General features: G+C 40.6%; 2 protein-coding genes across 2 annotated transcripts; both read right to left on the reverse strand.

Moving 5' to 3' along the window:
• Positions 1 to 5,095: 5,095 nt before the first annotated feature.
• LOC120313808 (vomeronasal type-2 receptor 26-like) lies at positions 5,096 to 15,105 on the reverse strand. Its single transcript, XM_039356085.1, has 6 exons — positions 15,096 to 15,105; positions 14,627 to 14,695; positions 11,547 to 11,634; positions 9,942 to 10,233; positions 6,563 to 6,692; positions 5,096 to 6,000 (listed from the first exon to the last, which is right to left on the reverse strand). Exons 1-6 carry the CDS (start codon positions 15,103 to 15,105, stop codon positions 5,096 to 5,098), a joined length of 1,494 nt encoding a protein of 497 aa, XP_039212019.1.
• A 1,925-nt stretch (positions 15,106 to 17,030) lies between these two features.
• Positions 17,031 to 23,593, reverse strand: LOC120313809 (vomeronasal type-2 receptor 26-like). Its single transcript, XM_039356086.1, has 3 exons — positions 23,351 to 23,593; positions 18,498 to 18,627; positions 17,031 to 17,935 (listed from the first exon to the last, which is right to left on the reverse strand). The coding sequence occupies exons 1-3, from the start codon at positions 23,591 to 23,593 to the stop codon at positions 17,031 to 17,033; spliced, it is 1,278 nt and encodes a 425-aa protein (XP_039212020.1).
• Positions 23,594 to 23,992: the final 399 nt, after the last annotated feature.

Raw genomic sequence — 23,992 nt, forward strand, 5'->3', positions numbered from 1 at the left:
TTGGGCAGGGAAAAAACCAAGGGTCAAACTTAAAATTATGCAAGATTTCGGGGAGAGAGGTGGACTCAAGGTACCAAATTTGAAATTGTATTATGATGCGGTGGTATTAACATTGATTAGTGATTGGGTGAATTTAACAAATGTAGAAATACTCCATTTAGAAGGTTGGGATTTACTTTTTGGATGGCATGCCTATTTAATTTTTAATAAAAAAATGGACTGGGTTTTTAAATCTCATATTATAAGAATTTCTTTGCTTAGGGTGTGGAGGAAATATTATAGAAGTGATTTTAAAATACCATTATGGGCCATACCTTGGCATGCGATAGAGGGAATAAAGAAAGGAGTCAAGATGGATACGGTTTCTTATATACAATTACTTAGATAGGATGGTCAAAATTGGCAGTTAAAATCTTTGGAAGATTTAACACAGGAAAATCTTACTTATTCATGGTTTCAATATAGACAAATAGTGGATAGATGGAAGACGGATTGTAATATGGGATGGCTTAGAGAAGATGAAAATCTTATCAAACAAGTAAGGGATCAAAGACCAACCCATATTAAGAGGGTTTACGGGGTTTTAGTGGAAATGGATCAGAATCTGAATTAATTAAAGATTGTATGATTAAATGGGCACAAAATATTGGTGAATCAATTTCATTGGATACTTGGGAATTTATTTGGGTGGGGAATGTTAAATTCACACAAGCACAGAACTTAAGAGAGAATTTTTATAAAATGTTTTATAGATGGCACCTTGATCCAAAGAAAATGTCCATTATGTACCCTGACCTACAGCCTAAATGTTGGAGATGTGGTTGTTTGGACGCTACTTATTTTCATATTTGGTGGTCGTGTAAAAATATAAAAGCCTTTTGGATTAAGATATGGTGGAATATTCAAAGAATTTTTAGAAGGAGGGTAAAATTTACTCTGCAATTATTTTTATTAGGTATTATTACTGACTGTGATGCTAAGGAAGTTATACTGATGCTAAATTTGATCACAGCCGCTAGGCTGTTAGTTGGACAATATTGGAAGAAGGATTCTTTGCCTACTTTACAAGAGTGGTTTTATAAAGTTTCGTATTTGGCAGAAATGGCAAAGATTACAGCTTTCTTAAAGGAGCAATCTCAAGAGAAATTTTTTGTTGTATGGGAAAAATGGATAAATTTTATTCAACATAATTTGAATATGGAAAAATATTATTTAGCTTTTTTATAATTTGTATTGATTGCTTTTTTTCTTTTTTTTCTTTTGTTTCCGTCTTATGAATTTATATATATTTTTTATTCTTTTTTCCTTCTTTTTCTCTCTGTTTCCTTTTTCTTTTTTCTCTCTTTTTAAAGTATTTTTTTCTTTTTTCTCTTAATGCTTATATCATATATATATTATTATTAATTATTTTATAAGTTGTAAATGTTGTTTAAGTTTTAAATTTTAAATAAGCCTATATTCAGTTCTGGGAAGTTCGGGGAGGGGGGAGGGAGGGGTGGGTTTGGGAGGGATTGGGTGAGGATTGTTGTTTTGTAAAACTTTTAAAAAATTTTCAATAAAAAAAAAGAAAGGCAAGAAGCTGAAATAAACAATTAGATCCTTAGCTGGGGTGGCTGGAAATGAGAAACCGTGGCTTTCAGCATTCTATAGTGACCATCGCATTACGAGATAATTGCAAGCCTGTGAATCTAGACATCAGATGTCATAGTTCTGATAGATGAAACCAGTAAAAGCACTTCAAGGCAAGAATTCTTTCTTAAAGAAAATTTTATTAGGAAACAAAGTATCGGCACTTACATAGTTGAACCCAAGAATGAGATTCCCTTTTTCCAGATACAAAGTAACAAATTGCAATTCCCACCCCACAAAGGCTATCATAAATCACATTCCCCAATTAGCAAAAATTGTGGGCTTTTCACTCTGGCCCCCCAGCCCGCAAAGACCTTATCAGAACACATCCTTGAGTTCCCACATTTCTACATTTTTATGGCTAGCTAAACTCTCAGGCATTTACCCTATCCCCCCTTCAACATATCAACTCTAAAAGAATAGAAAAGGCACATTAAAAGCAAAAGTAAAAATGGCTGCTGGTTCTCAGTTGTCAGAGCGTTGACATCCATTGTCACAGCGGTGACGTCAGGAACAGCATCAAATCACAGGAATGTATTGTGGGACATGACAAAGTGACCCCCATTGCAAAAAGATTTTATTATGGGGTGTTGGTATCATGGTTTCTTCATCCAATTCCAATAGAATAATTCTTATAAGGGTTATAAGAATTACCTCCATGTTTAATGATGAAGTCTCTGTCAATTCTTGGTTTAGCAGGGTTCGGGTTTTTCATCCTTTTTAGTTTCAGCAGGACTTCAGCAAGTAGTAGATTATGATCGGATAGTACATCTGCACCTGGGTATGTCTTTACTGATTTTACTGAGTTTCTAAATCTTTTGTTTATTGTAAAATAGTCAATTTGGTTCCTTATTGCATTATTTCGTGTATCTGCTGGTGATCTCCAAGTGTAGAGGCGTTTTTTTAGCAACTTGAAAAAAGTATTCATCACACATTGCCTATGTTCCCTGCAGAAGTCTTCAAATCTGTCACCTCCACCATTTCTGGTTCCTAAGCCAAAGTTTCCAGCATCACTTCCTTCTCCCACTTTTGCATTGAAGTCCCCCATGTGTATTGTGATATCATTACTTTTTAGAGTTTTCAGTACACTGCTTCTATCTTCGTAGAACTTCTCAAAATCCTCCTCATCACTGTCAGCTGTGGGAGCATAAACTTGTATAACATTCATATTTCCTGTAGTAATATTTATTTGGATCATCATCACTCTGTCGGATACAGGAATAAAGGACTTGATGCATTTATTTACACAATTGTTTACAATTACAGCTACTCCATTTGGATGGTTTTTGCTATTCTCACCAGAGTAGTAGATAGTATAATCTCCTATTCTACACATTCCATTTTCAGGCAGCGCATTTCACTCACTCCCAATATAGAGATATTGTATTTGGACATTTCTAGGATAGTGTTGTGTGTTTTCTCAGCTTCGTATAGGCTTCTCAGATTCCACGTACCAATTCATAGTTTTGGGTTTATCATGCTTCTAGCACACCGGGAGATTTTTATCACCCCTGCCCCATTTAAGGGGCGCCCGTACTCGGCATCATTGTTAGGTTTTGCTACCACTAACACGATTTTCTTGGAAAATATATAATGTAGTAGTCTTCCTTTTGCTTTCTACACTGCTGTGCACATGCTGTTGAAGTGGCTGCCACCACACTGTATGCTGTTCTTCTGAATCCGTTCCAACCAATATGGTCTCCGCCTTCAGTCAATACTGGGGAGTCAGCCGCCACTCACTAGGTCCACAGGAGGTATTTGATTCAGTCCAACCCGCCATTACAGTATAAAGCCATAATGGGTAGGGCCCCCCAATCCGCCACCCAGGGATGCGCTCTGTGGGGGTTCCAGGCTCCCCCTAAGAAAGTATTAGTATTTCTTTATTATTTCTCTATGATTATTCTTTGCCACTGTAACTGTAACGCAACTTGATGCTTCTTTTCAAAGATTCTTCATTAAAACAAATAAAGGGATAAAAGTCCTGCTGTAAATCCACATCCATTTCTTCAAGATCAATCTGTGTTAATTATCACTTTGGGACACGGCCTCACTGGGAACAAGTGGCTTTCATGAAAAATAAAGGGGGTGGGTAACTCTTGCAGACCTTTTTATTACACTTTTGTGGTACCTTCCCTACACAAGATGACTCTGGATGGCTGACAAGTATATTGTGACCAGTCACACGGTTGAATATGAGCTGTGAAGTGGACAACTCCCACCTTCTTTTCTTCACTTGTCTGAAATGTTTTTAAATTCTAAGCAAGCCCCAAAGTCAAACTAAAATCCCTTCATTAGTCAGAAAGTCTTATTCCTTGTTATGTTTTCTCTGTGATTCTGTTTGGACCTCATCAGGGAATGTAGCATTTGTGGAGGGATCAGATACAAGCCAAGAAACCAACTCAGGAGGACAAAAACTGCTCACTGGGGACAAGTGATATTCATGAAAAGTACAATAGTGGGTGTTTACTGATGTTCAAAAGGTACATGATGATAGGACACAACACTTGACTTTCAGACTGAGAGCTAAGAGGCTCTCAGCATGGAAGTCAGTTGTAGCCATGTAAGTGTGAGCAATAATGCTAGATGTGGCAGCTGTTTTATTTACGATCACATGGAAGGGAATCATGGAAAGAAGTGTTGGAACGTCTTCTAGAGAGTTCCCTCAGATGGAATGAAGGTTCAGATGAAGAATTAAGAAGGAATAAACAAAGAGAAGTGTTGAAGTGCTAAGCAAGAGACAAGAAGGAGGGAAAACAAGATGGCTTCAGGGAAGCTCTTCCACCACCAGCCTCATGAGGAAGATATTGAATAAAAAGAGCCAAAGGCCAGGAGTCAGATAAACAGGCAAACTAACAGATAGACTGCCCAGATGAGAAGAGGAAATAGGGACGAAGGAAGAAAATTAGAAAAGTACGGGCGGGGGGGGGAGTAATTGATTTTCTCCCTTTAGAACCTGACAGAGGGAAATGTTCTTCCAACCATTTTCTCAGATGGAGCCGAGAGCCAGAAGAGGAGAAGAAGGCTCTCCAGGAACAAATAAACAGAAAATACCAAAGAACATTAAAGACAGACCAGAAAAAGAAAATGGAAATTAATATATATCTTTTAAAATTTGCAACATTTACTTTTGTAAAATAAAAGTCTTTACCTCCTGCTCCCCAGCCACCCAACACAATCCAGCACATTTTATTGACTCTGATTAAAGTGGGAAACCTTCCTGCTGTAAATTGTGGGTTATGTATTTTTTATATCATGGATTTATTATAGGATGAATTTTTTTTTAAAAAAAATATTTTTTCAGTTGCCCTGAGTCACCTGTGTGAGAGTTGGTGGCTACATAAATTTGTTTAATAAATATCCATATCTTTGATATCAATGTATATTACTCAGAAGATGATTGGGTCTTTACCAGGGACAACTGCCAAAATGCCCCAATCCAAGTAAAATTTCCCAATCCCAGGACAAATCAGACATTTTTGTGCCTCATTATATTCTCTCTACAATTCAGATGTGGCCTTAGTAGGATAATGTAGCATTTGGGGAAAAAGATACAAGCCAAAAGACCAGCCCCAGAGGCCAATATGGAGAAGATCTCCACGGCCACCATGAACTTCCCTTTGGTGCTCAGGTAGGTGGGGAGGAAGCTGATCCAAACGCTGCAAAAGACCAGCATGCTAAAAGTAATGAACTTGGCTTCGTTAAAGCTGTCGGGCAATTTCCTAGCCAGAAAGGCCACTGTGAAACTCACAAGGGCCAAAAAACCCAAGTAGGCGAGGACAGCATAAAATATTAAAGTTGAGCCTTCATTACATTCCAAGATGGTCTCTGCTACTAAGGAATGGAAGTCCATGTTGGGAAATGGGGGAGAGGTTACCAGCCAGATAATACAAAGAACTGTTTGGACCAGGGGACAGACTAAGACAATGGAGTTGGTCAGTGGTTTTCCCAAGAGTTTCCTTGCCTTGTTCCCTGGCTTAGTGGCCATGAAGGCCAGAACCACCATGACAGTTTTTGCCAAGACAGAGGAAACTGCAATGGAAAAGAGAATGGCAAAGGCAGTTTGTCGTAAGAGACAGGTGAGCTTCCCAGGTTGACCAATGAAGAGGAAGGAGCAGAGGAAGCAGAGCAGGAGGGAGACCAGGAGGAGATAGGTGAGATCTCGGTTGTTGGCCTTGACAATTGGTGTGTCACGATGTTTATGGAATATCACCAGCACTGCAGATGTGATCACAGAGAAAGAAAATGCTAGAGTTATTAAAGTGTATCCCAAGGTTTCCTGATAGGTCAGGAAGTGGATCTTCTTGGCAATGCAGTGGTCCTTGTCCATGTTGGAATATCGGTTTTCTGGGCAGGGGTCACAGTTTGCAGAATCTGAAATCAAGAGTACTTCAATTATCCTGAGGATAGGTTAGCTCGAGACAAGGATATTTCCACCTTTTGGGATCCAGTTCGCTACTTCTATTTTGCATCAACTCATTCAGACAATTTTTTGCAGGGAAGGGCAGGCAGACGTAGATGGATCTCCTTCTTCTCCAACTGGTCTCTTTATCTTCTGGGAGACTGATAGCACTGAGAGAAAAGCACACCCTAAATAATGAAAATCAAAGCTTCAACTTTATACCCCACTGCTTCATAAAAAGTTTGGTAGCTTGTTTTCCTGGATGTAGTTGGAAGCAATAGTAGGACTAGAACATCTAGTAGGGAACCCATTAATTGTGCCCTGAAACTACCCTTCATTAAATTGCTAAGGAACAGGAAAGGTGGCTGGGGAGGAGGGCAGAAGGCCAGTTTAGATCCATGAATAGAAATTCTGCTGAAAAGCATGAATATGTTGAAGAATATCAATCGACTAAAAATAACAACAAAATTAATATTTGTTTCTACCGATTGGCTTCCTTGATCCTGGAAAAGCTACATTGAAAGTGTGCTCTACCTGTCTGATTAGAAATAGTCCCTTCTGGGCAAGGAGCACATTGGTAGCAGCAAACCTCCTCACCCTCTGGAACACTTTTCCTCTCTCCTGCCTGGCACCTCTTCATGCCACATCTGGCAAAGGGCACCTTCTAAAAGAGAAAACAGAAATACTGTAGATGTCTTCAGCCATGCTTTGTATAGTTCTCTTTCCATCCTTAGAATATCTTCAGACTCAATCTTTAACTCAAGTGTAGCACAAACCAGGAAAAGCTCTTGGAGGATTAAGGCTAATGCCACTCTAAACCACCAATGGATTCTGGGGTTTGGAACTGGGGCTTGACATGCAAAAGAAGGATTGTGAATTCAGCTACAGATTTTCAGAAGCAAACAGTGATGGAGGTCCAACTTTATGGCAATCATCCATGGAAACCACTCTTGGCTGCTCTAACTGCATCCTGTGTTTCAAGAAGAATTTCTTCCTGATCTCAACCCTTTTTGATCTGTCACAAATCAAACTTCAAATATGTTACATATGAAACAGGCTTTTCATCAAATGGTTGCCAAATTTTTGATTCAGTAACCCATTCTCCAGTAAAGGAGATGTTTTGAATCCCCAGAAGAGAATGACCCTTTTACTGGATTTATTTTACCTTCCAGCTCACCTTTTTTGCCCAGACAATTGCATCGGAGTTAATGGTGAAATCCTGTCCTGCAGGAGCCCCTGGATCTATCTGTCCAACTTTCACAGAGACAAAAGATTGATTGGGGAGGAGAACCCAGTTGAAAAGATCATAACGAGCAGACCCCAGTCTATTCTCTGAGAAGTAGATTTCATCTCCAGCAGTGTTGTTGAACTGAATGTTCCTCAAATAAGGAAGAAGCTGAATGGAAAGAGACTTTCAGAAATTACTAACACTTTCCCACTCTTCTAACAATTTGTTTTCCTTGCAGTGCCTGCCCTGATTTGTGACTTCAATGGACATAAAGGTGCATTTTTTATGGTTTGATGCAGAAAAAAAACACAGTTTCATGAATCCTGTTGTGTGTGCTAAAGTCGGCAGAGGGTGGTTTCACACAACAAGCAGTTCAGTGCAACAAATGGCAAATTAAATATATCGGAGGGATCACATAGCATAAGCCATAGTAACGAAAACCAGGGTTACAATGGATTGAGTCAAGTGTCTTTCTACAACTAGATTCAGGCTACAACATGAAGGAAACAGAGGTGGTTCTGCAAATATGTCTACTAGGACTTCAGTTGACCTCTTGCAGCATCTGGCAGAATTGTGATCTTGCTCTGGATCATTCTTTGTAATGGTCATTCCATGAAATTGACAAGCTTTGAATACTTCTGAAAACCTTTTCGGAAGGTCATACATACATGAATCTTATGTACAATTAGTTTGTTTTATTTTTCCTTCCCCCCTCTACCTGTATTGAATCAAATATTATACTTAATTTGTATTATTGTTTTAATCTGTTTTCACTAAACAACGGGGACAAGATGGAAACTAACCAAAGAGTGAAGCAGTTAGAACAATGACAACCTGCCTCCCGAAGCTGTGAATGCTCCAACATTGGAGTTTTTTAAGAAGAGACTGGACAGCCATTTGTCTGAAATCTTATAGGATTTCCTGCCAGAGCAGGGTGTTGGACTAGATGACCTCTAAGGTCCCTTTCAACTTTGTTGTTGTTATTGTTGTTCATGTTGTTATTATTATTATTGTTGTTGTTGTTACTATTATTACTATTATTATTATTATTATTATTATTATTATTATTATTATTATTGAGAGAAGGAACCTGGAACTACGGAGAAATGTCCTAACAGTGAGAGCAAAACCAATGGAACTGGTTTCAGAATTTGTGGGTGGACTGGATATCTTCAAAGAGGCTGGAGAACCATTTGTCTGAAATGATATAGGGTCTCCTGCTTTAGCAGGGTTTGGGTTAGAACTGAGATCCCTTCCAACTCTATTCTTCTATGTTCTACACATGGGCAACTTCCTCTGTATGTTAGCTCTAAGGATCTGTGGATTGGATTTAAAAAAAAAAACAGAGATTACCAGCCATGCTGGGACATGTACGATCCTCTTTCCAAGTCTCATCATAGCAGGTCGCGCTCCTGATCCATAAATTACATGTAATGCTTGTGCCACAGCATAAATGGCATTGTAGATGTTGTAACTTTCACCTGTCATAGTTGTTTCAAACAGGTAAGCTGGCAGACTCTGTAAATTCTCCTCTCCAGTACAGGGTTTCTCCCACTTTTTAAAGATCACTCCTGGTTTCTGGAACTTGCAGGCAAAGATCACTTGCCACCATAGAGGGAGAAAGAAGTTCCCTTGGGGTTTCAAAGGGTCTAAAGACATGAGAAAATGGCTGAACTCTGAGACATCTCTGGTGTGTTCCCTAAAATGCAGAGCACCATGGTAGGTCTCCATAAAAAGCAATATATCTCCAGAGTTTATCACATTAAATTTCCAACTGGATGTAAAGATCCACACCTTCATAAATGTATTACTGTGTGTTTCATAAACAAACACAACTATCCACATATTTGTGGTAGCACTGTAGTCTCCCAAAAAAATAATCACTTCAGCTTTAGACCAAGTGTTGAAAAGATGATGTAATTTTGTACCTGGATCAGTGTAAAAATCAAATTTCATTATTTGAGTGAAGGCCAGGCAGATCTCCTTCTCCTTCAGCATTGGCAGCAGAGATGAAATGAAATGTTCCCCACCGTCATCTTGGTTGGCCACCAGCCCAACCCAGTTCCACTGGAAATGCAGGAGCAGATGGACTAGACCCTCATACTGAGCAGATTCCTTGGGGTTAATCCGAAAGAAGGAAGGATGAACGCTTCTGTCTCCCTGAGTGGACTCAGAGCCAACACCAAGCTGGAGAAAGTGAGATTCTTCTTTCAAAAACAAAGTTAAGTTTTATGGTGACTTTAAGGCTCCCCGTTGTGTAGTTTATTGCCCTACCAGTCAGACTGACTCACCAGTCAGACTGACTCAGCTTCATCTTCCTCCCTTCTTATGAAGAGCCAACATTGACTTGTGTTGTCTAGTTGTGATAGATCAGAAGTCAAAGGAACAAATCATCAACCTGATTAAACTGCACTGTAAAGTGCAGAAAGATGATAAACTTTTATGAAAGTCAGGAAGTGACTCCTCTTAGCAAATACTGCATTTCTGAATTATGCCAGTATCTTTGTGCAGTTAAATAAAAATGTATCTTAACATACAAAATAGAAAAACCAATTCAGCTTTAGGATCGATTATCTAAGTCACACACCCTTGGTGTATGCCACCCCCCACCAAACACCTTTGTTTTCTTCCTTGGCTTCTGTGTATGCTTCGGTTGTTTGTGTACTCCACACACAAACCCCTTACCTGTGGGACCTTATAGATGCTGAAGATGGAGGCCATCTGCCTTGAGGATTCGGAGTTGTGACCTCCAATGACAGAAAGCAGAGGGTCCTTCCTGCCACATTTGTAACCCGGAACCATTTGACCTCGTGTGGAGAGCAAGGAGAGGCTGTATAAGAAAATCTTCCTCTCCATCTTCTGATTTTCATAGATGCGGAAGCCAAGGGTGATGTTGGGGAGAAGAAGCAGATCCTTGTTCACCTCCATGACGGCAAACATCAAGGCCAGGAATTGATGGTATTTTTTGAGTAGGGGTCTATAGTGAGAAAAACATTGTTGACCATTATAGGAAAGATCTTGTGTGCTGGTGGAGTTGGCCTTGCCTTTTGTGTGTGTCCTTGCAGCAGTAAGTGACAAGTTGCATTGGGTTCTTTTTGGCTTTTTAGGGATGTTCCTTGATAGTGCTTGGATGGATCTCTGAGAAAGGAGAAACACCTGCCATCCTTATCCCAGATCATCTAAACTCCCTCTATTCTCCCTCCCTTCTTCACTTTCCTCCATTGGCTGAAATCCTCCCCAATTGCTCCTCTTCCTCCCTAACCATTTTCTTCCTCTCTCAGAGCAGCTTCTTCAGATCTGAGCAACAACTCCAGTGAGGGTCACAGCCCAGATTTACTAAGGAACATGATTCAACGAGCAATGCTCATTCCAAACCTGAGGAGGTTTTGTTTTGTTTTGTTTTTACAATATCCACATTGGAAAAAGATCAAACTTTTCTTTGAGTTTTTTTTACTATGATTTTATGTCCAAATGAATGTTATAAGTCAACTTCTTCACTATCTACTTTTATATAGTTGATAATTATCCTGATTGTAACTTCTGGAAAGACAAGTCATGCCCCCACATATAATTTGTGTATATACTGTTGTTGTTCTCTGTCCTCAGGAACAGTTCTTTAAAGACAGAGAATTCTAACCTATTTCTTGAATTTTCCTCTTTATTGAGAAAAGGACAAAGAGCTGAAGATCCCTAGAATGAGCATTTCTTAAAATCCAAAGGAAAGAAAACAGTCGACGAAATTTTTTTCCCCTCCAGGTGAAACTTACGTGATGTCATTAATAAACTGCGATGGGTCTTTTTGAAAATCTGGGGCGCTGGACTCCACAAAAGTCATCAGGGGCAAATTCCCTCCAATAATCAGATCACCAGGCCTGTAAAACTCCCACTGATCTCGAAACTTCACGTGTATTTTCAATGGACAGATGGTCTGAATCTTCTTAGCAGTAACTGGAGTCAGGAGCCAGGAGAGCAGCAGAAGCAACAGGAGAGGCAGCCCAGTCATCCTTGTCACCGTCCCTCCCAGATCAGAAATCAAGGTCTGTGCGGAAGCTGAATTGCAGGGAGCCTCAGAAATACCATCAGAGCTTTAGCACCACAGACACAACCCTGGATGGCCTCAGGGTTAATTTATCTGATGCCACTATGTATTAAGCCATTTGTATTTTATCACTTTAGTTCACCCTATCTGTCCTATTCTGAAATGAGACTGTGTGTTGTATTTTATTTTAATAATAAGGTTGCCAGACTAATCCATCAATAAAATACTGTATCAATCATGCTTTCTCTTACCTGCGTTTGGGCTTTGACACAAAGGCCAGCTGAGTCTCACCAAACCCCACAGTTAGCTCTTTGGAGGACAAGGCAAACTCCTCCACCGCTGGGAGAACTCAGAGAATATATTTTATACAATATATTTTATTGCAGGTTTAACCTTGGAAGACTTTTGTGGGTTGACGTCCACAGGGGATACATTGAGAATTACTGTTCTTCTGATAATTCAAGGGGAAAGCAATTGTCCTATCTGTTGGGCAGTAGATGTTGTTTGCACATTAGATAGTTAAAAACATGTTTGTGTCTCTTGTTGCTAATCCACAGAGCAGGTGGATTTGAGAGTCAAGGTGAAGTTGACTTTATGAGCTATCTGAAAGTGAACACCTGCACACAAGATGGAGTTTGGCCTGTGCCATCGTATGTTCAGATAGAATGGTTGCTGATGGGGCAGGGTGCCAGTCTGCTGCATCTTAGGAAGTGTGAGTCATCATACCAATGCCTACAGGATTTAGTTATACCCACAAGACAAGGGAATAAATGGAGCACACATCTCTAGCAAAGTCATGGGCAGTGTACAATAAATCAATAAAAGCTGTAAATAAGGAAAACAATCTTTGTTTAAAACCTTTATACAATAATTATTGTATTGACAGTGTAAGGACCCAGCCCACTTTGCATCTTAAGAAGACAGAACTCTTGGAATAATTCTTCCAACAGGCATCCTTTATTAAGAGAAAATGGTTGCATGCGTTCTAGACAGGACTTGGGGTCCAAACTCTCCCATTCAAGGTTTTAAGGGGTTCCCCAGTAGTCCCACCCAATCACCCCCCTCTTCCAGTGACGGTTTCAGGCATTACAATTCCACCCCCTTTTCCTTTCTGCTGGCTGGATGGAGACTTCAAAGAAAACTACATGAAAGGTAACAGCTCCATTCTTATGGTTAGCTCTTTTGGCAATACACACAATCAGTTCCTTTGAAGTGTACCGAAGGAAGTGAGAGCCATAAAGCCGCTTTGTTCACCCCCTTCCCTTCATCGTATGGCAGAATCCATAGAAGGCAGAAATGGGGTTTTTTATAATTGATAACTAGAGATGAAATATAATTGGATTCTGACAGACAGATTTTATTTTCCCTGGGCTCCAAGATCACCGCAGATGGGGACTGCAGCCAAGAAATTAAAAGACGCTTGCTCCTGGGAGGAAAGCTATGGTAAATCTAGACAGCATACTAAAAGGCAGAGACATCACCCTGCCAACAAAAGTGCGTATAGTCAAGGCCTTGGTTTTCCCAGTTGCAATGTATGGATGTGAAAATTGGACAAAGAATTGAGGCCTTTGAACTATTCTGCTGGAGAAGACTCCTGCGAGTCACTTGCATTCTCCTGAAAGGCATTCAAACTGGCATTTTCCCTCCTTTACTTTGCTGTCATAAATCACGGTCTCCAATCAGGCTGGGGGCAAAGGTTCACTTCTGTTCTGAAGCCCGTTCTCTACACATATTCTTACCCCTCCCCTCCCAACATCATCTAAATTAACTCTAAAAATACCAGACAGTTCTGCATATTTTGTCAAAGCAAGAATATCCAATATTAGCAGCATTGACATCAGACCTGAATCTGTTTCATGAAAATATCTTTTCACCACTTGGCTATCAATTTTTCTGATTCAATCCACCCTTTTTTCCAATGAGAAAGAAATTCTGCATCCCTAGGAAAGAATGAATCATTTTCTGAAATCAGAACATTTCCTTCTAGCCCACCTTTCTGGCCCAGGTCATTGCATCAGACGTGATGGTAACTTCCTGGCCTGGGGGAAACTTAGGATCCATTTGTCCAACTTTTATGGGGACAAAAGACTGATTGCGGAGCAAAAGCAAGTACAGAACATCATACTGAGCTGTACCTGGTCCATTTTCTGAGATTGTGACTTTATTTCCAGCACTGTCATTGAATTGGATATTCTTCAGATAGGCAAGAAGCTGAAAGAAAAAATAGATCTTTAGCAACTGGGGTGGCTGGGAATGAGAAAGCATGGCTTTCAGCATTCTATAGTGACCGTCACATTACGAGATAATTGCAAGCCTGTGAATCTAGACATCAGATGTCATAGTTCTGATAGATGAAACCAGTAAAAGCACTTCAAGGCAAGAATTCTTTCTTAAAGAACTTTTTATTAGGAAACAAAGTATCGGCACTTACATAGTTGAACCCAAGAATGAGATTCCCTTTTCCCAGATACAAAGTAACAAATTGCAATTCCCACCCCACAAAGGCTGTCATAAATCACATTCCCCAATTAGCAAAAATTGTGGGCTTTTCTCTCTGGCCCCTCAGCCCGCAAAAACCTTATCAGAACACATCCTTGAGTTCCCACATTTCTACATTTTTATGGCTAGCTAAACCCTCAGGCATTTACCCTATCCCCCCTTCAACATATCAACTCTAAGAGAATAGAAAAGGCACATTAAAAGCAAAAGTAAAAATGGCTGCTGGTTCTCAGTTGTCAGAGCGTTGACATCCATTGTCACAGCAGTGACATCAGGAACAGCATCAAATCACAGGAATGTATCGTAGGGCATGACAAAGTGACCCCCATTGCAAAAAGATTTTATTATGGGGTGTTGGTATCATGGTTTCTTCATCCAATTCCAATAGAATAATTCTTATAAGGGTTATAAGAATTACCTCCATGTTTAATGATGAAGTCTCTGTCGATTCTTGGTTTAGCAGGGTTTGGGTTTTTCATCCTTTTTAGTTTCAGCTGGACTTCAGCAAGTAGTAGATTATGATCAGATAGTACATCTGCACCTGGGTATGTCTTTACTGATTTTACTGAGTTTCTAAATCTTTTGTTTATTGTAAAATAGTCAATTTGGTTCCTTATTGCATTATTTCGTGTATCTGCTGGTGATCTCCAAGTGTAGAGGTGTTTTTTTAGCAACTTGAAAAAAGTATTCATCACACATTGCCTATGTTCCCTGCAGAAGTCTACAAATCTGTCACCTCTACCATTTCTGGTTCCTAAGCCAAAGTTTCCAGCATCACTTCCTTCTCCCACTTTTGCTTTGAAGTCCCCCATGTGTATTGTGATATCATTACCTTTTAGAGTTTTCAGTACACTGCTTCTATCTTCGTAGAACTTCTCAAAATCCTCCTCATCACTGTCAGCTGTGGGAGCATAAACTTGTATAACATTCATATTTCCTGTAGTAATATTTATTTGGATCATTATCACTCTGTCGGATACAGGAATAAAGGACTTGATGCATTTATTTACACAATTGTTTACAATTACAGCTACTCCATTTGGATGGTTTTTGCTATTCTCACCAGAGTAGTAGATAGTATAATCTCCTATTCTACACATTCCATTTTCAGGCAGCGCGTTTCACTCACTCCCAATATAGAGATATTGTATTTGGACATTTCTAGGATAGTGTTGTGTGTTTTCTCAGCTTCGTATAGGCTTCTCAGATTCCACGTACCAATTCATAGTTTTGGGTTTACCATGCTTCTAGCACACCGGGAGATTTTTATCACCCCTGCCCCATTTAAGGGGCGCCCGTACTCGGCGTCATTGTTAGGTTTTGCTACCACTAACATGATTTTCTTGGGAAATATATAGTTCAGTAGTCTTCCTTTTGCTTTCTACACTGCTGTGCACATGCTGTTCAAGTGGCTGCCACCACACTGTATGCTGTTCTTCTGAATCCGTTCCAACCAATATGGTCTCCGCCTTCAGTCAATACTGGGGAGCCAGCTGCCACTCACTAGGTCCACAGGAGGTATTTGATTCAGTCCAACCCGCCATTACAGTCTAAAGCCATAATGGGTAGGGCCCCCCAATCCGCCACCCAGGGATGAGCTCTGTGGAGGTTCCAGGCTCCCCTTAAGAAAGTATTAGTATTTCTTTATTATTTCTCTATGATTATTCTTTGCCACTGTAACTGTAACCCAACTTGATGCTTCTTTTCAAAGATTCTTCATTAAAACAAATAAAGGGATAAAAGTCCTACTGAAAATCCACATCCATTTCTTCAAGATCAATCTGTGTTAATTATCACGTTGGGACACGGCATCACTGGGAACAAGTGGCTTTCATGAAAAATAAAGGGGGTGGGTGACTCTTGCAGACCTTTTTATTACACTTTTGTGGTATCTTCCCTACACAAGATGACTCTGGGTGGCTAACAAGTATATTGTGACCAGTCACACAGTTGAATATGAGCTGTGAAGTGGACAACTCCCACCTTCTTTTCTTCACTTGTCTGAAATGTTTTTAAATTCTAAGCAAGCCCCAAAGTCGAACTAACAGTTTCCAATCCCTTCATTAGTCAGAGATTCTTATTCCTTGTTATGTTTTCTCTGTGATTCTGTTTGGACCTCATCAGGGAATGTAGCATTTGTGGAGGGATCAGATACAAGTCAAGAAACCAGGTCAGGAGGACAAAAACTGCTCACTGGGGACAAGTGATATCCATGAAAAGTAAAATAGTGGGGGTTTACTGCTGTTCAAAAGGTACATTGTGACACAACACTTGACTTTCAGACTGAGAGCTAAGAGGCCCTCAGCATGGAAGTCAGTTGTAGCCATGTAAGTGTGAGCAATAATGCTAGATGTGGCAGCTGTTTTATTTACGATCACATGGAAGGGAATCATGGAAAGAAGTGTTGGAACATCTTCTAGAGAGTTCCCTCTGATGGAATGAAGGTTCAGATGAAGAATTAAGAAGGAATAAACAAAGAGAAGAGTTGAAGTGCTAAGAAAGAGACAAGAAGGAGGGAAAACAAGATGGCTTCAGGGAAGCTCTTCCACCACCAGCCTCATGAGGAAGATATTGAATAAAAAGAGCCAAAGGCCAGGAGTCAGATAAACAGGCAAACTAACAGATAGACTGCCCAGATGAGAAGAGGAAATAGGGACGAAGGAAGAAAATTAGAAATGTATGGGCGGGGGGGGGGGAGTAATTGATTTTCTTCCTTCAGAACCTGACAGAGGGAAATGTTCTTCCAACCATTTTCTTAGATGGAGCCGAGAGCCAGAAGAGGAGAAGAAGGCTCTCCAGGAACAAATAAACAGAAAATACCAAAGAACATTAAAGACAGAGCAGAAAAAGAAAATGGAAATTAATATATATCTTTTAAAATTTGCAACATTTACTTTTGTAAAATAAAAGTCTTTACCTCCTGCTCCCCAGCCACCCAACAGAATCCAGCACATTTTATTGACTCTGATTAAAGTGGGAAACCTTTCTGCTGTAAATTGTGGGTTATGTATTTTTTATATCATGGATTTATTATAGGATGAATTTTTTTTTTTAAAAAAATATTTTTTCAGCTGCCCAGAGTCACCTGTGTGAGAGTTGGTGGCTACATAAATTTGTTTAATAAATATCCATATCTTTGATATCAATGTATATTACTCAGAAGATGATTGGGTCTTTACCAGGGACAACTGCCAAAATGCCCCAATCCAAGTAAAATTTCCCAATCCCAGGACAAATCAGACACTTTTGTGCCTCATTATATTCTCTCTACAATTCAGATGTGGCCTTAGTAGGATAATGTAGCATTTGGGGAAAAAGATACAAGCCAAAAGACCAGCCCCAGAGGCCAATATGGAGAAGATCTCCACGGCCACCATGAACTTCCCTTTGGTGCTCAGGTAGGTGGGGAGGAAGCTGATCCAAACGCTGCAAAAGACCAGCATGCTAAAAGTAATGAACTTGGCTTCGTTAAAGCTGTCGGGCAATTTCCTAGCCAGAAAGGCCACTGTGAAACTCACGAGGGCCAAAAAACCCAGGTAGGCGAGGACAGCATAAAATATTAAAGTTGAGCCTTCATTACATTCCAAGATGGTCTCTGCTACTAAGGAGTGGAAGTCCATGTTGGGAAATGGGGGAGAGGTTACCAGCCAGATAATACAAAGAACTGTTTGGACCAGGGGACAGACTAAGACAATGGAGTTGGTCAGTGGTTTTCCCAAGAGTTTCCTTGCCTTGTTCCCTGGCTTAGTGGCCATGAAGGCCAGAACCACCATGACAGTTTTTGCCAAGACAGAGGAAACTGCAATGGAAAAGAGAATGGCAAAGGCAGTTTGTCGTAAGAGACAGGTGAGCTTCCCAGGTTGACCAATGAAGAGGAAGGAGCAGAGGAAGCAGAGCAGGAGGGAGACCAGGAGAAGATAGGTGAGATCTCGGTTGTTGGCCTTGACAATTGGTGTGTCACGATGTTTGTGGAATATCACCAACACTGCAGATGTGATCACAGAGAAAGAAAATGCTAGAGTTATTAAAGTGTATCCCAGGGTCTCCTGATAGGTCAGGAAGTGCATCTTCTTGGTAATGCAGTGGTCCTTGTCCATGTTAGAATATCGGTCTTCTGGGCAGGGGTCACAGTTTGCAGAATCTGAAATCAAGAGTACTTCAATTATCCTGAGGATAGGTTAGCTCGAGACAAGGATATTTCCACCTTTTGGGATCCAGTTCGCTACTTCTATTTTGCATCAACTCATTCAGACAATTTTTTGCAGGGAAGGGCAGCCAGACTTAGATGGATCTCCTTCTTCTCCAACTGGTCTCTTTATCTTCTGGGAGACTGATAGCACTGAGAGAAAAGCACACCCTAAATAAGGAAAATCAAAGCTTCAACTTTATACCCCACTGCTTCATAAAAAGTTTGGTAGCTTGTTTTCCTGGATGTAGTTGGAAGCAATAGTAGGACTAGAACATCTAGTAGGGAACCCATTATTTGTGCCCTGAAACTACCCTGCATTAAATTGCTGAGGAGCAGGAAAGGTGGCTGGGGAGGAGGGCAGAAGGCCAGTTTAGATTCATGAATAGAAATTCTGCTGAAAAGCATGAATACGTTGAAGAATATCAATCGACTAAAAAGAACAACAAAATTAATATTTGTTTCTACCGATTGGCTTCCTTGATCCTGGAAAAGCTACATTGAAAGTGTGCTCTACCTGTCTGATTAGAAATGGTCCCTTCTGGGCAAGGGGCACATTGGTAGCAGCAAACCTCCTCACCCTCTGGAACACTTTTCCTCTCTCCTGCCTGGCACCTCTTCATGCCACATCTGGCAAAGGGCACCTTCTAAAAGAGAAAACAGAAATCCTGTAGATGTCTTCAGCCATGGTTCACTTGTTCATTTGTATAGTTCTCTTTCCATCCTTAGAATATCTTCAGACTCAATCTTTAACTCAAGTGTAGCACAAACCAGGAAAAGCTCTTGGAGGATTAAGGCTAATGCCACTCTAAACCACCAATGGATTCTGGGGTTTGGAACTGGGGCTTGACATGCAAAAGAAGGATTGTGAATTGAGCTACAGATTTTCAGAAGCAAACAGTGATGGAGGTCCAACTTTATGGGAATCATCCATGGAAACCACTCTTGGCTGCTCTAACTGCATCCTGTGTTTCAAGAAGAATTTCTTCCTGATCTCAACCCTTTTTGATCTGTCACAAATCAAACCTGAAATATGTTACATATGAAACAGGCTTTTCATCAAATGGTTGCCAAATTTTTGATTCAGTAACCCGTTCTCCAGTAAAGGAGATCTTTTTAATCCTCAGAAGAGAATGACCCTTTTACTAGATTTATTTTACCTTCCAGCTCACCTTTTTTGCCCAGACAATTGCATCGGAGTTAATGGTGAAATCCTGTCCTGCAGGAGCCCTGGGATCTATCTGTCCAACTTTGACAGACACAAAAGATTGATTGGGGAGGAGAACCCAGTTGAAAAGATCATAACGAGCAGACCCCAGTCTATTCTCTGAGAAGTAGATTTCATCTCCAGCAGTGTTGTTGAACTGGATATTCCTCAAATAGGGAAGAAGCTGAATGGAAAGAGACCTTCAGAAATTACTAACACTTTCCCACTCCTCTAAGAATTTGTTTTCTTTGTAGTGTCTGCCCTAATTTGTGACTTCAATGGACATAAAGGTGCATTCTTTATGGTTTGATGCAGAAAAAAACACAGTTTCATGAATTTTAGACTACGGTGAATCCTGTTGTGTGTGTTAAAGTCGACAGAAGGTGGTTTCACGCAACAAGCAGTTCAGTGCAACAAATGGCAAATTAAATATATGGGAGGGATCACACAGCATAAGCCATAGTAACAAAAACCAGGGTTACAATGGATTGAGTCAAGTGTCTTTCTACAACTAGATTCAGGCTACAACATGAAGGAAACAGAGGTGGTTCTGCAGATATGTCTACTGGGACTTCAGCTAACCTATTGCAGCATCTGGCAGAATTGTCACCTTACTCTGAATCACTCTATGTAATGGTCATTCCATGAAATTGACAAGCTTTGAATACTTCTGAAAACCTTTTCGGAAGGTCATACATACATGAATCTTATGTACAATTGGTTTGTTTTATTTCTCCTTCCCCCCTTCTACCTGTATTGAATAAAATATTATACTTAATCTATATTATTGCTGTTTTAAAAAATATAACTCTTTTAATCTGCTTTAACTAAACAATGGGGACAGTGAGTTAATTGATACAGAACATCCCTGTCCCCAGCAATCAAAAAAATTACAGGGTTAGCAGTGCATGTAACATAGATGTGTGTGTGGACAAGAATATCAACCTTGCTGTCAAGTAAAATCAAGCTTTTAATAGCGAGAGCCACACAAAATTTACTAACCAAACAGGCGGTAAGAACATCGGGGAACTTAGGCACCACACAGGTTATATAGAAAGTAAACACAGGGCCAGTCATAAAGGACTGAAATGTCTATACACCAATGCACAGAGTTAAGATAGGCAAGAAAATGGTAAGTGAGCACCTGTCCAGCCTAGACGAGTTCAAATTGCCAGGATCAAATGGATTACACCCCAAGGTTCTCAAGGAACTGGCAGATGTGATCTCAGAACCACTGAACTATTTTTCAAAGATCCTGGAGCACTGGGGAACTAACAGAGGACTGGAAAAGAGCTGAAGTAGTTCCCATCTTCAAAAAAGGAAGAAAAGGGGATCCAGGAAACTACAGACCTATCAGCCTGACCTCAATACCTGGGAAGATCTTGGAAAAGATAATCAAGCAGCAAATCAGCAAACACCTAGAATACAACGTCATTAGCAAAAGCCAACATGGGTTTGTCAAAAAGAGATCATGCCAGACAAATCTTATTGCATTCTTTGACCAGGTGACAAAATTAGTGGACCAGAGGAATGCTGTGGATATAATTTACTTGGACTTCAGTAAGACATTTGATAAAGTAGATCACAACCTACTACTTGATAAGATAGAAAAATGTGGGGTAGACAGAATCACCACTAGATGGATCCGTAGCTGGCTGACCGGCCGTACTCAGCGAGTGGTCCTCAATGGAACTGCATCTATATGGAGGGAAGTGTGTAGTGGGGTGCCCCAGGGCTCTGTTCTGGGCCCAGTGCTCTTCAACATCTTCATTAATGATTTGAATGAGGGGATAAATGGGAAACTCATCAAATTTGCAGATAACACCACGCTGGCAGGAATAGCAACACTCAAGAAAATAGGCTTAAGATACAGAAGGATCTGGACAGACTTGAACATTGGGCGCTATCTAACAAAATGAAATTCAATGGTGAAAAAAGTAAGGTTCTACATTTAGGCAAGAAAAAACAAATGCACAGGTACAATATAGGTGACAACTCGCTCAATGGTAGTAACTATTAGAGGGATCTTGGAGTCCTAGTGGACAATAACTTAAATATGAGCTAGCCGGGTGCTGCAGTTGCCAAAAAAGCCAAAAAAGTGCTAAGCTGCATTAACAGAGGGATAGAATCAAGATCACGTGAAGTGTTAATAGCACTTGACAATGCCTTGGTAAGGCCACACTTGGAATATTGCATCCAGTTTTGGTCACCACAATGTAAAAAAAAGGTTAAGACTCTAGAAAGAGTACAGAGAAGAGCAACAAAGATGATTAGGGGACTGGAGGCTAAAACATATAAGCAACAGTTGCTGGAATTCAGTATGTTTAGTTTAATGAAGAGAAGGACCAGGGATGACATGAAAGCAGTATTCTAATATCTCACTGGCTGCCACAAAGAAGAGGGAGTCAAGCTATTCTCCATAGCACTTGGAGGAAGGACAAGATGGAAACTAACCGAAAAGTGAAGCAGTTAGAACAATGACAACCTGCCTCCAGAAGCTGTGAATGCTCCAACACTGGAGGTTTTTAAGAAGAGACTGGACAGCCATTTGTCTGAAATGCTATAGGATTTCCTGCCTGAGCAGGGTATTGGACTAGATGACCTCCAAGGTCTCTTCCAACTTTGTTGTTGTTGTTGTTGTTGTTATTGTTGTTGTTGTTATTATTATTACTATTGAGAGAAGGAACCTGGAACTAAGGAGAAATTTCCTAACAGTGAGAGCAAAACCAATGGAACTGGTTTCAGAATTTGTGGGTGGACTGGAGACCTTCAAAGAGGCTGGAGAACCATTTCTCTGAAAAGATATAGGGTCTCCTGCTTGAGCAGGCAGTTGGGTTAGAAGACCACTGAGATCCCTTCCAACTCTATTATTCTATGTTCTACACATGGGGAACATCCTCTGTATGTTAGCTCTAAGGATCTGTGGATTGGATTAAAAAAAAACCCAGAGATTGTCCCTTAGATGTCCCTACCAGCCATGGCGGGACATCTAAGATCCTCTTTCCAAGTGTCATCATAGCTGTTCGCGCTCCTGATCCATAAATTACATGTAATGCTTGTGCCACAGCATAAATGGCATTGTAGATGTTGTAACTTTCACCTGTCATAGTTGTTTCAAACAGGTAAGCTGGCAGACTCTGTAAATTCTCCTCTCCAGTACAGGGTTTCTGCCACTTTTCAAGGATCACTCCTGGTTCCTGGATGATGCAGCCAAAGATCACTTGCCACCATAGAGGGAGAAAGAAGTTCCCTTGTGGTTTCAAAGGGTCTAAAGACATGAGAAAATGGCTGAACTCTGAGACATCTCTGGTGTGTTCCCTAAAATGCAAAGCACCATGGTAGGTCTTCATAAAAAGCAATATGCCTCCAGAGTTTATCACATTAAATTTCCAACTGGATGTAAAGACCCACACCTTCTGAAATATATTACTCTGTGTTTGATGAACAAACACAACTATCCGCATATTTGTGGTAGCACTGTAGTCTCCCAAAAAAATAATCACTTCAGCTTTAGACCAAGTGTTGAAAAGATGATGTAATTTTGTACCTGGATCAGTGTAAAAATCAAATTTCATTATTTGAGTGAAGGCCAGGCAGATCTCCTTCTCCTTCAGCATTGGCAGCAGAGATGAAATGAAATGTTCCCCACCGTCATCTTGGTTGGCCACCAGCCCAACCCAGTTCCACTGGAAATGCAGGAGCAGATGGACTAGACCCTCATACTGAGCAGATTCCTTGGGGTTAATCCGAAAGAAGGAAGGATGAACGCTTCTGTCTCCCTGAGTGGACTCCGAGCCAACACCAAGTTGGAGAAAGTGAGATGCTTCTTTCAAAAACAAAGTTCAGTTTTGGGGTGACTTTAAGGCTCCCCATTGTGTAGTTTATTGCCCTACAGTCAGACTGACTCACATTGAGTGACAAGCTTCATCTTCCTCGTGATTCCTCTTAGCAAATACTACATTTCTGAATTATGCCAGTATCTTTGTGCAGTTAAATAAAAATGTATCCTGACATACAAAATAGAAAAACCAATTCAGCTTTAGGATCGACTATCTAAGTCACACACCCTTGGTGTATGCCACCCCCACCAAACACCTTTGTTTTCTTCCTTGGCTTCTGTGTGTGCTTCGGTTGTTTGTGTACTCCACACACAAACCCCTTACCTGTGGGACCTTGTAGATGCTGAAGATGGAGGCCATCTGCCTTGAGGATTCGGAGTTGTGACCTCCAATGACAGAGAGCAGAGGGTCCTTCCAGCCACATTTGTAACCCGGAACCATTTGACCTCGTGTGGAGAGCAAGGAGAGGCTGTATAAGAAAATCTTCCTTTCCATCTTCTGATTTTCATAGATGCGGAAGCCAAGGGTGATGTTGGGGAGAAGAAGCAGATCCTTGTTCACCTCCATGACAGCAAACATCAAGGCCAGGAATTGATGGTATTTTTTGAGTAAGGGTCTATAGTGAGAAAAACATTTTGTGTGTGTCCTTGCAGCAGTAAGTGACAGGTTCCATTGGGTTCTTTCTGGCTTTGGAGGGATGTTCCTTGATTGTGCTTGGATGGATCTCTGAGAAAGGAGAAACACCTGCCATCCTTATCCCAGATCATCTAATCTCCCTCTATTCTCCCTCCCTTCTTCACTTTCCTCCATTGGCTGAAATCCTCCCCAATTGCTCCTCTTCCTCCCTAACCAGTTTCTTCCTCTCTCAGAGCAGCTTCTTCAGATCTGAGCAACAACTCCAGTGAGGGTCACAGCCCAGATTCACTAAGGAACATGATTCACGAGCACTGCTGATTCCAAAGCTGA

The sequence above is a fragment of the Crotalus tigris genome, unplaced genomic scaffold (genome assembly GCF_016545835.1).
Source record: "Crotalus tigris isolate CLP2741 ecotype Arizona unplaced genomic scaffold, ASM1654583v1 scf7180000018785.583249, whole genome shotgun sequence".
NCBI lineage: Eukaryota > Metazoa > Chordata > Lepidosauria > Squamata > Viperidae > Crotalus > Crotalus tigris.

Coding starts and splice junctions, on each gene's coding strand:
- LOC120313808 (XM_039356085.1), bottom strand. Junction 6,693..9,941: donor GCATCTATAAGGTCCCACAG/GTAAGGGGTTTG, acceptor TTTCTCTTTTAG/AAGGTGCCCTTTGCCAGATG. Junction 6,001..6,562: donor GACTATTTCTAATCAGACAG/GTAGAGCACACT, acceptor TCTTGATTTCAG/ATTCTGCAAACTGTGACCCC.
- LOC120313809 (XM_039356086.1), bottom strand. CDS start 23,593: ATGGAGGTGAACAAGGATCTGCTTCTTCTCCCCAACATCACCCTTGGC. Junction 18,628..23,350: donor GCATCTACAAGGTCCCACAG/GTAAGGGGTTTG, acceptor TTTCTCTTTTAG/AAGGTGCCCTTTGCCAGATG. Junction 17,936..18,497: donor GACCATTTCTAATCAGACAG/GTAGAGCACACT, acceptor TCTTGATTTCAG/ATTCTGCAAACTGTGACCCC.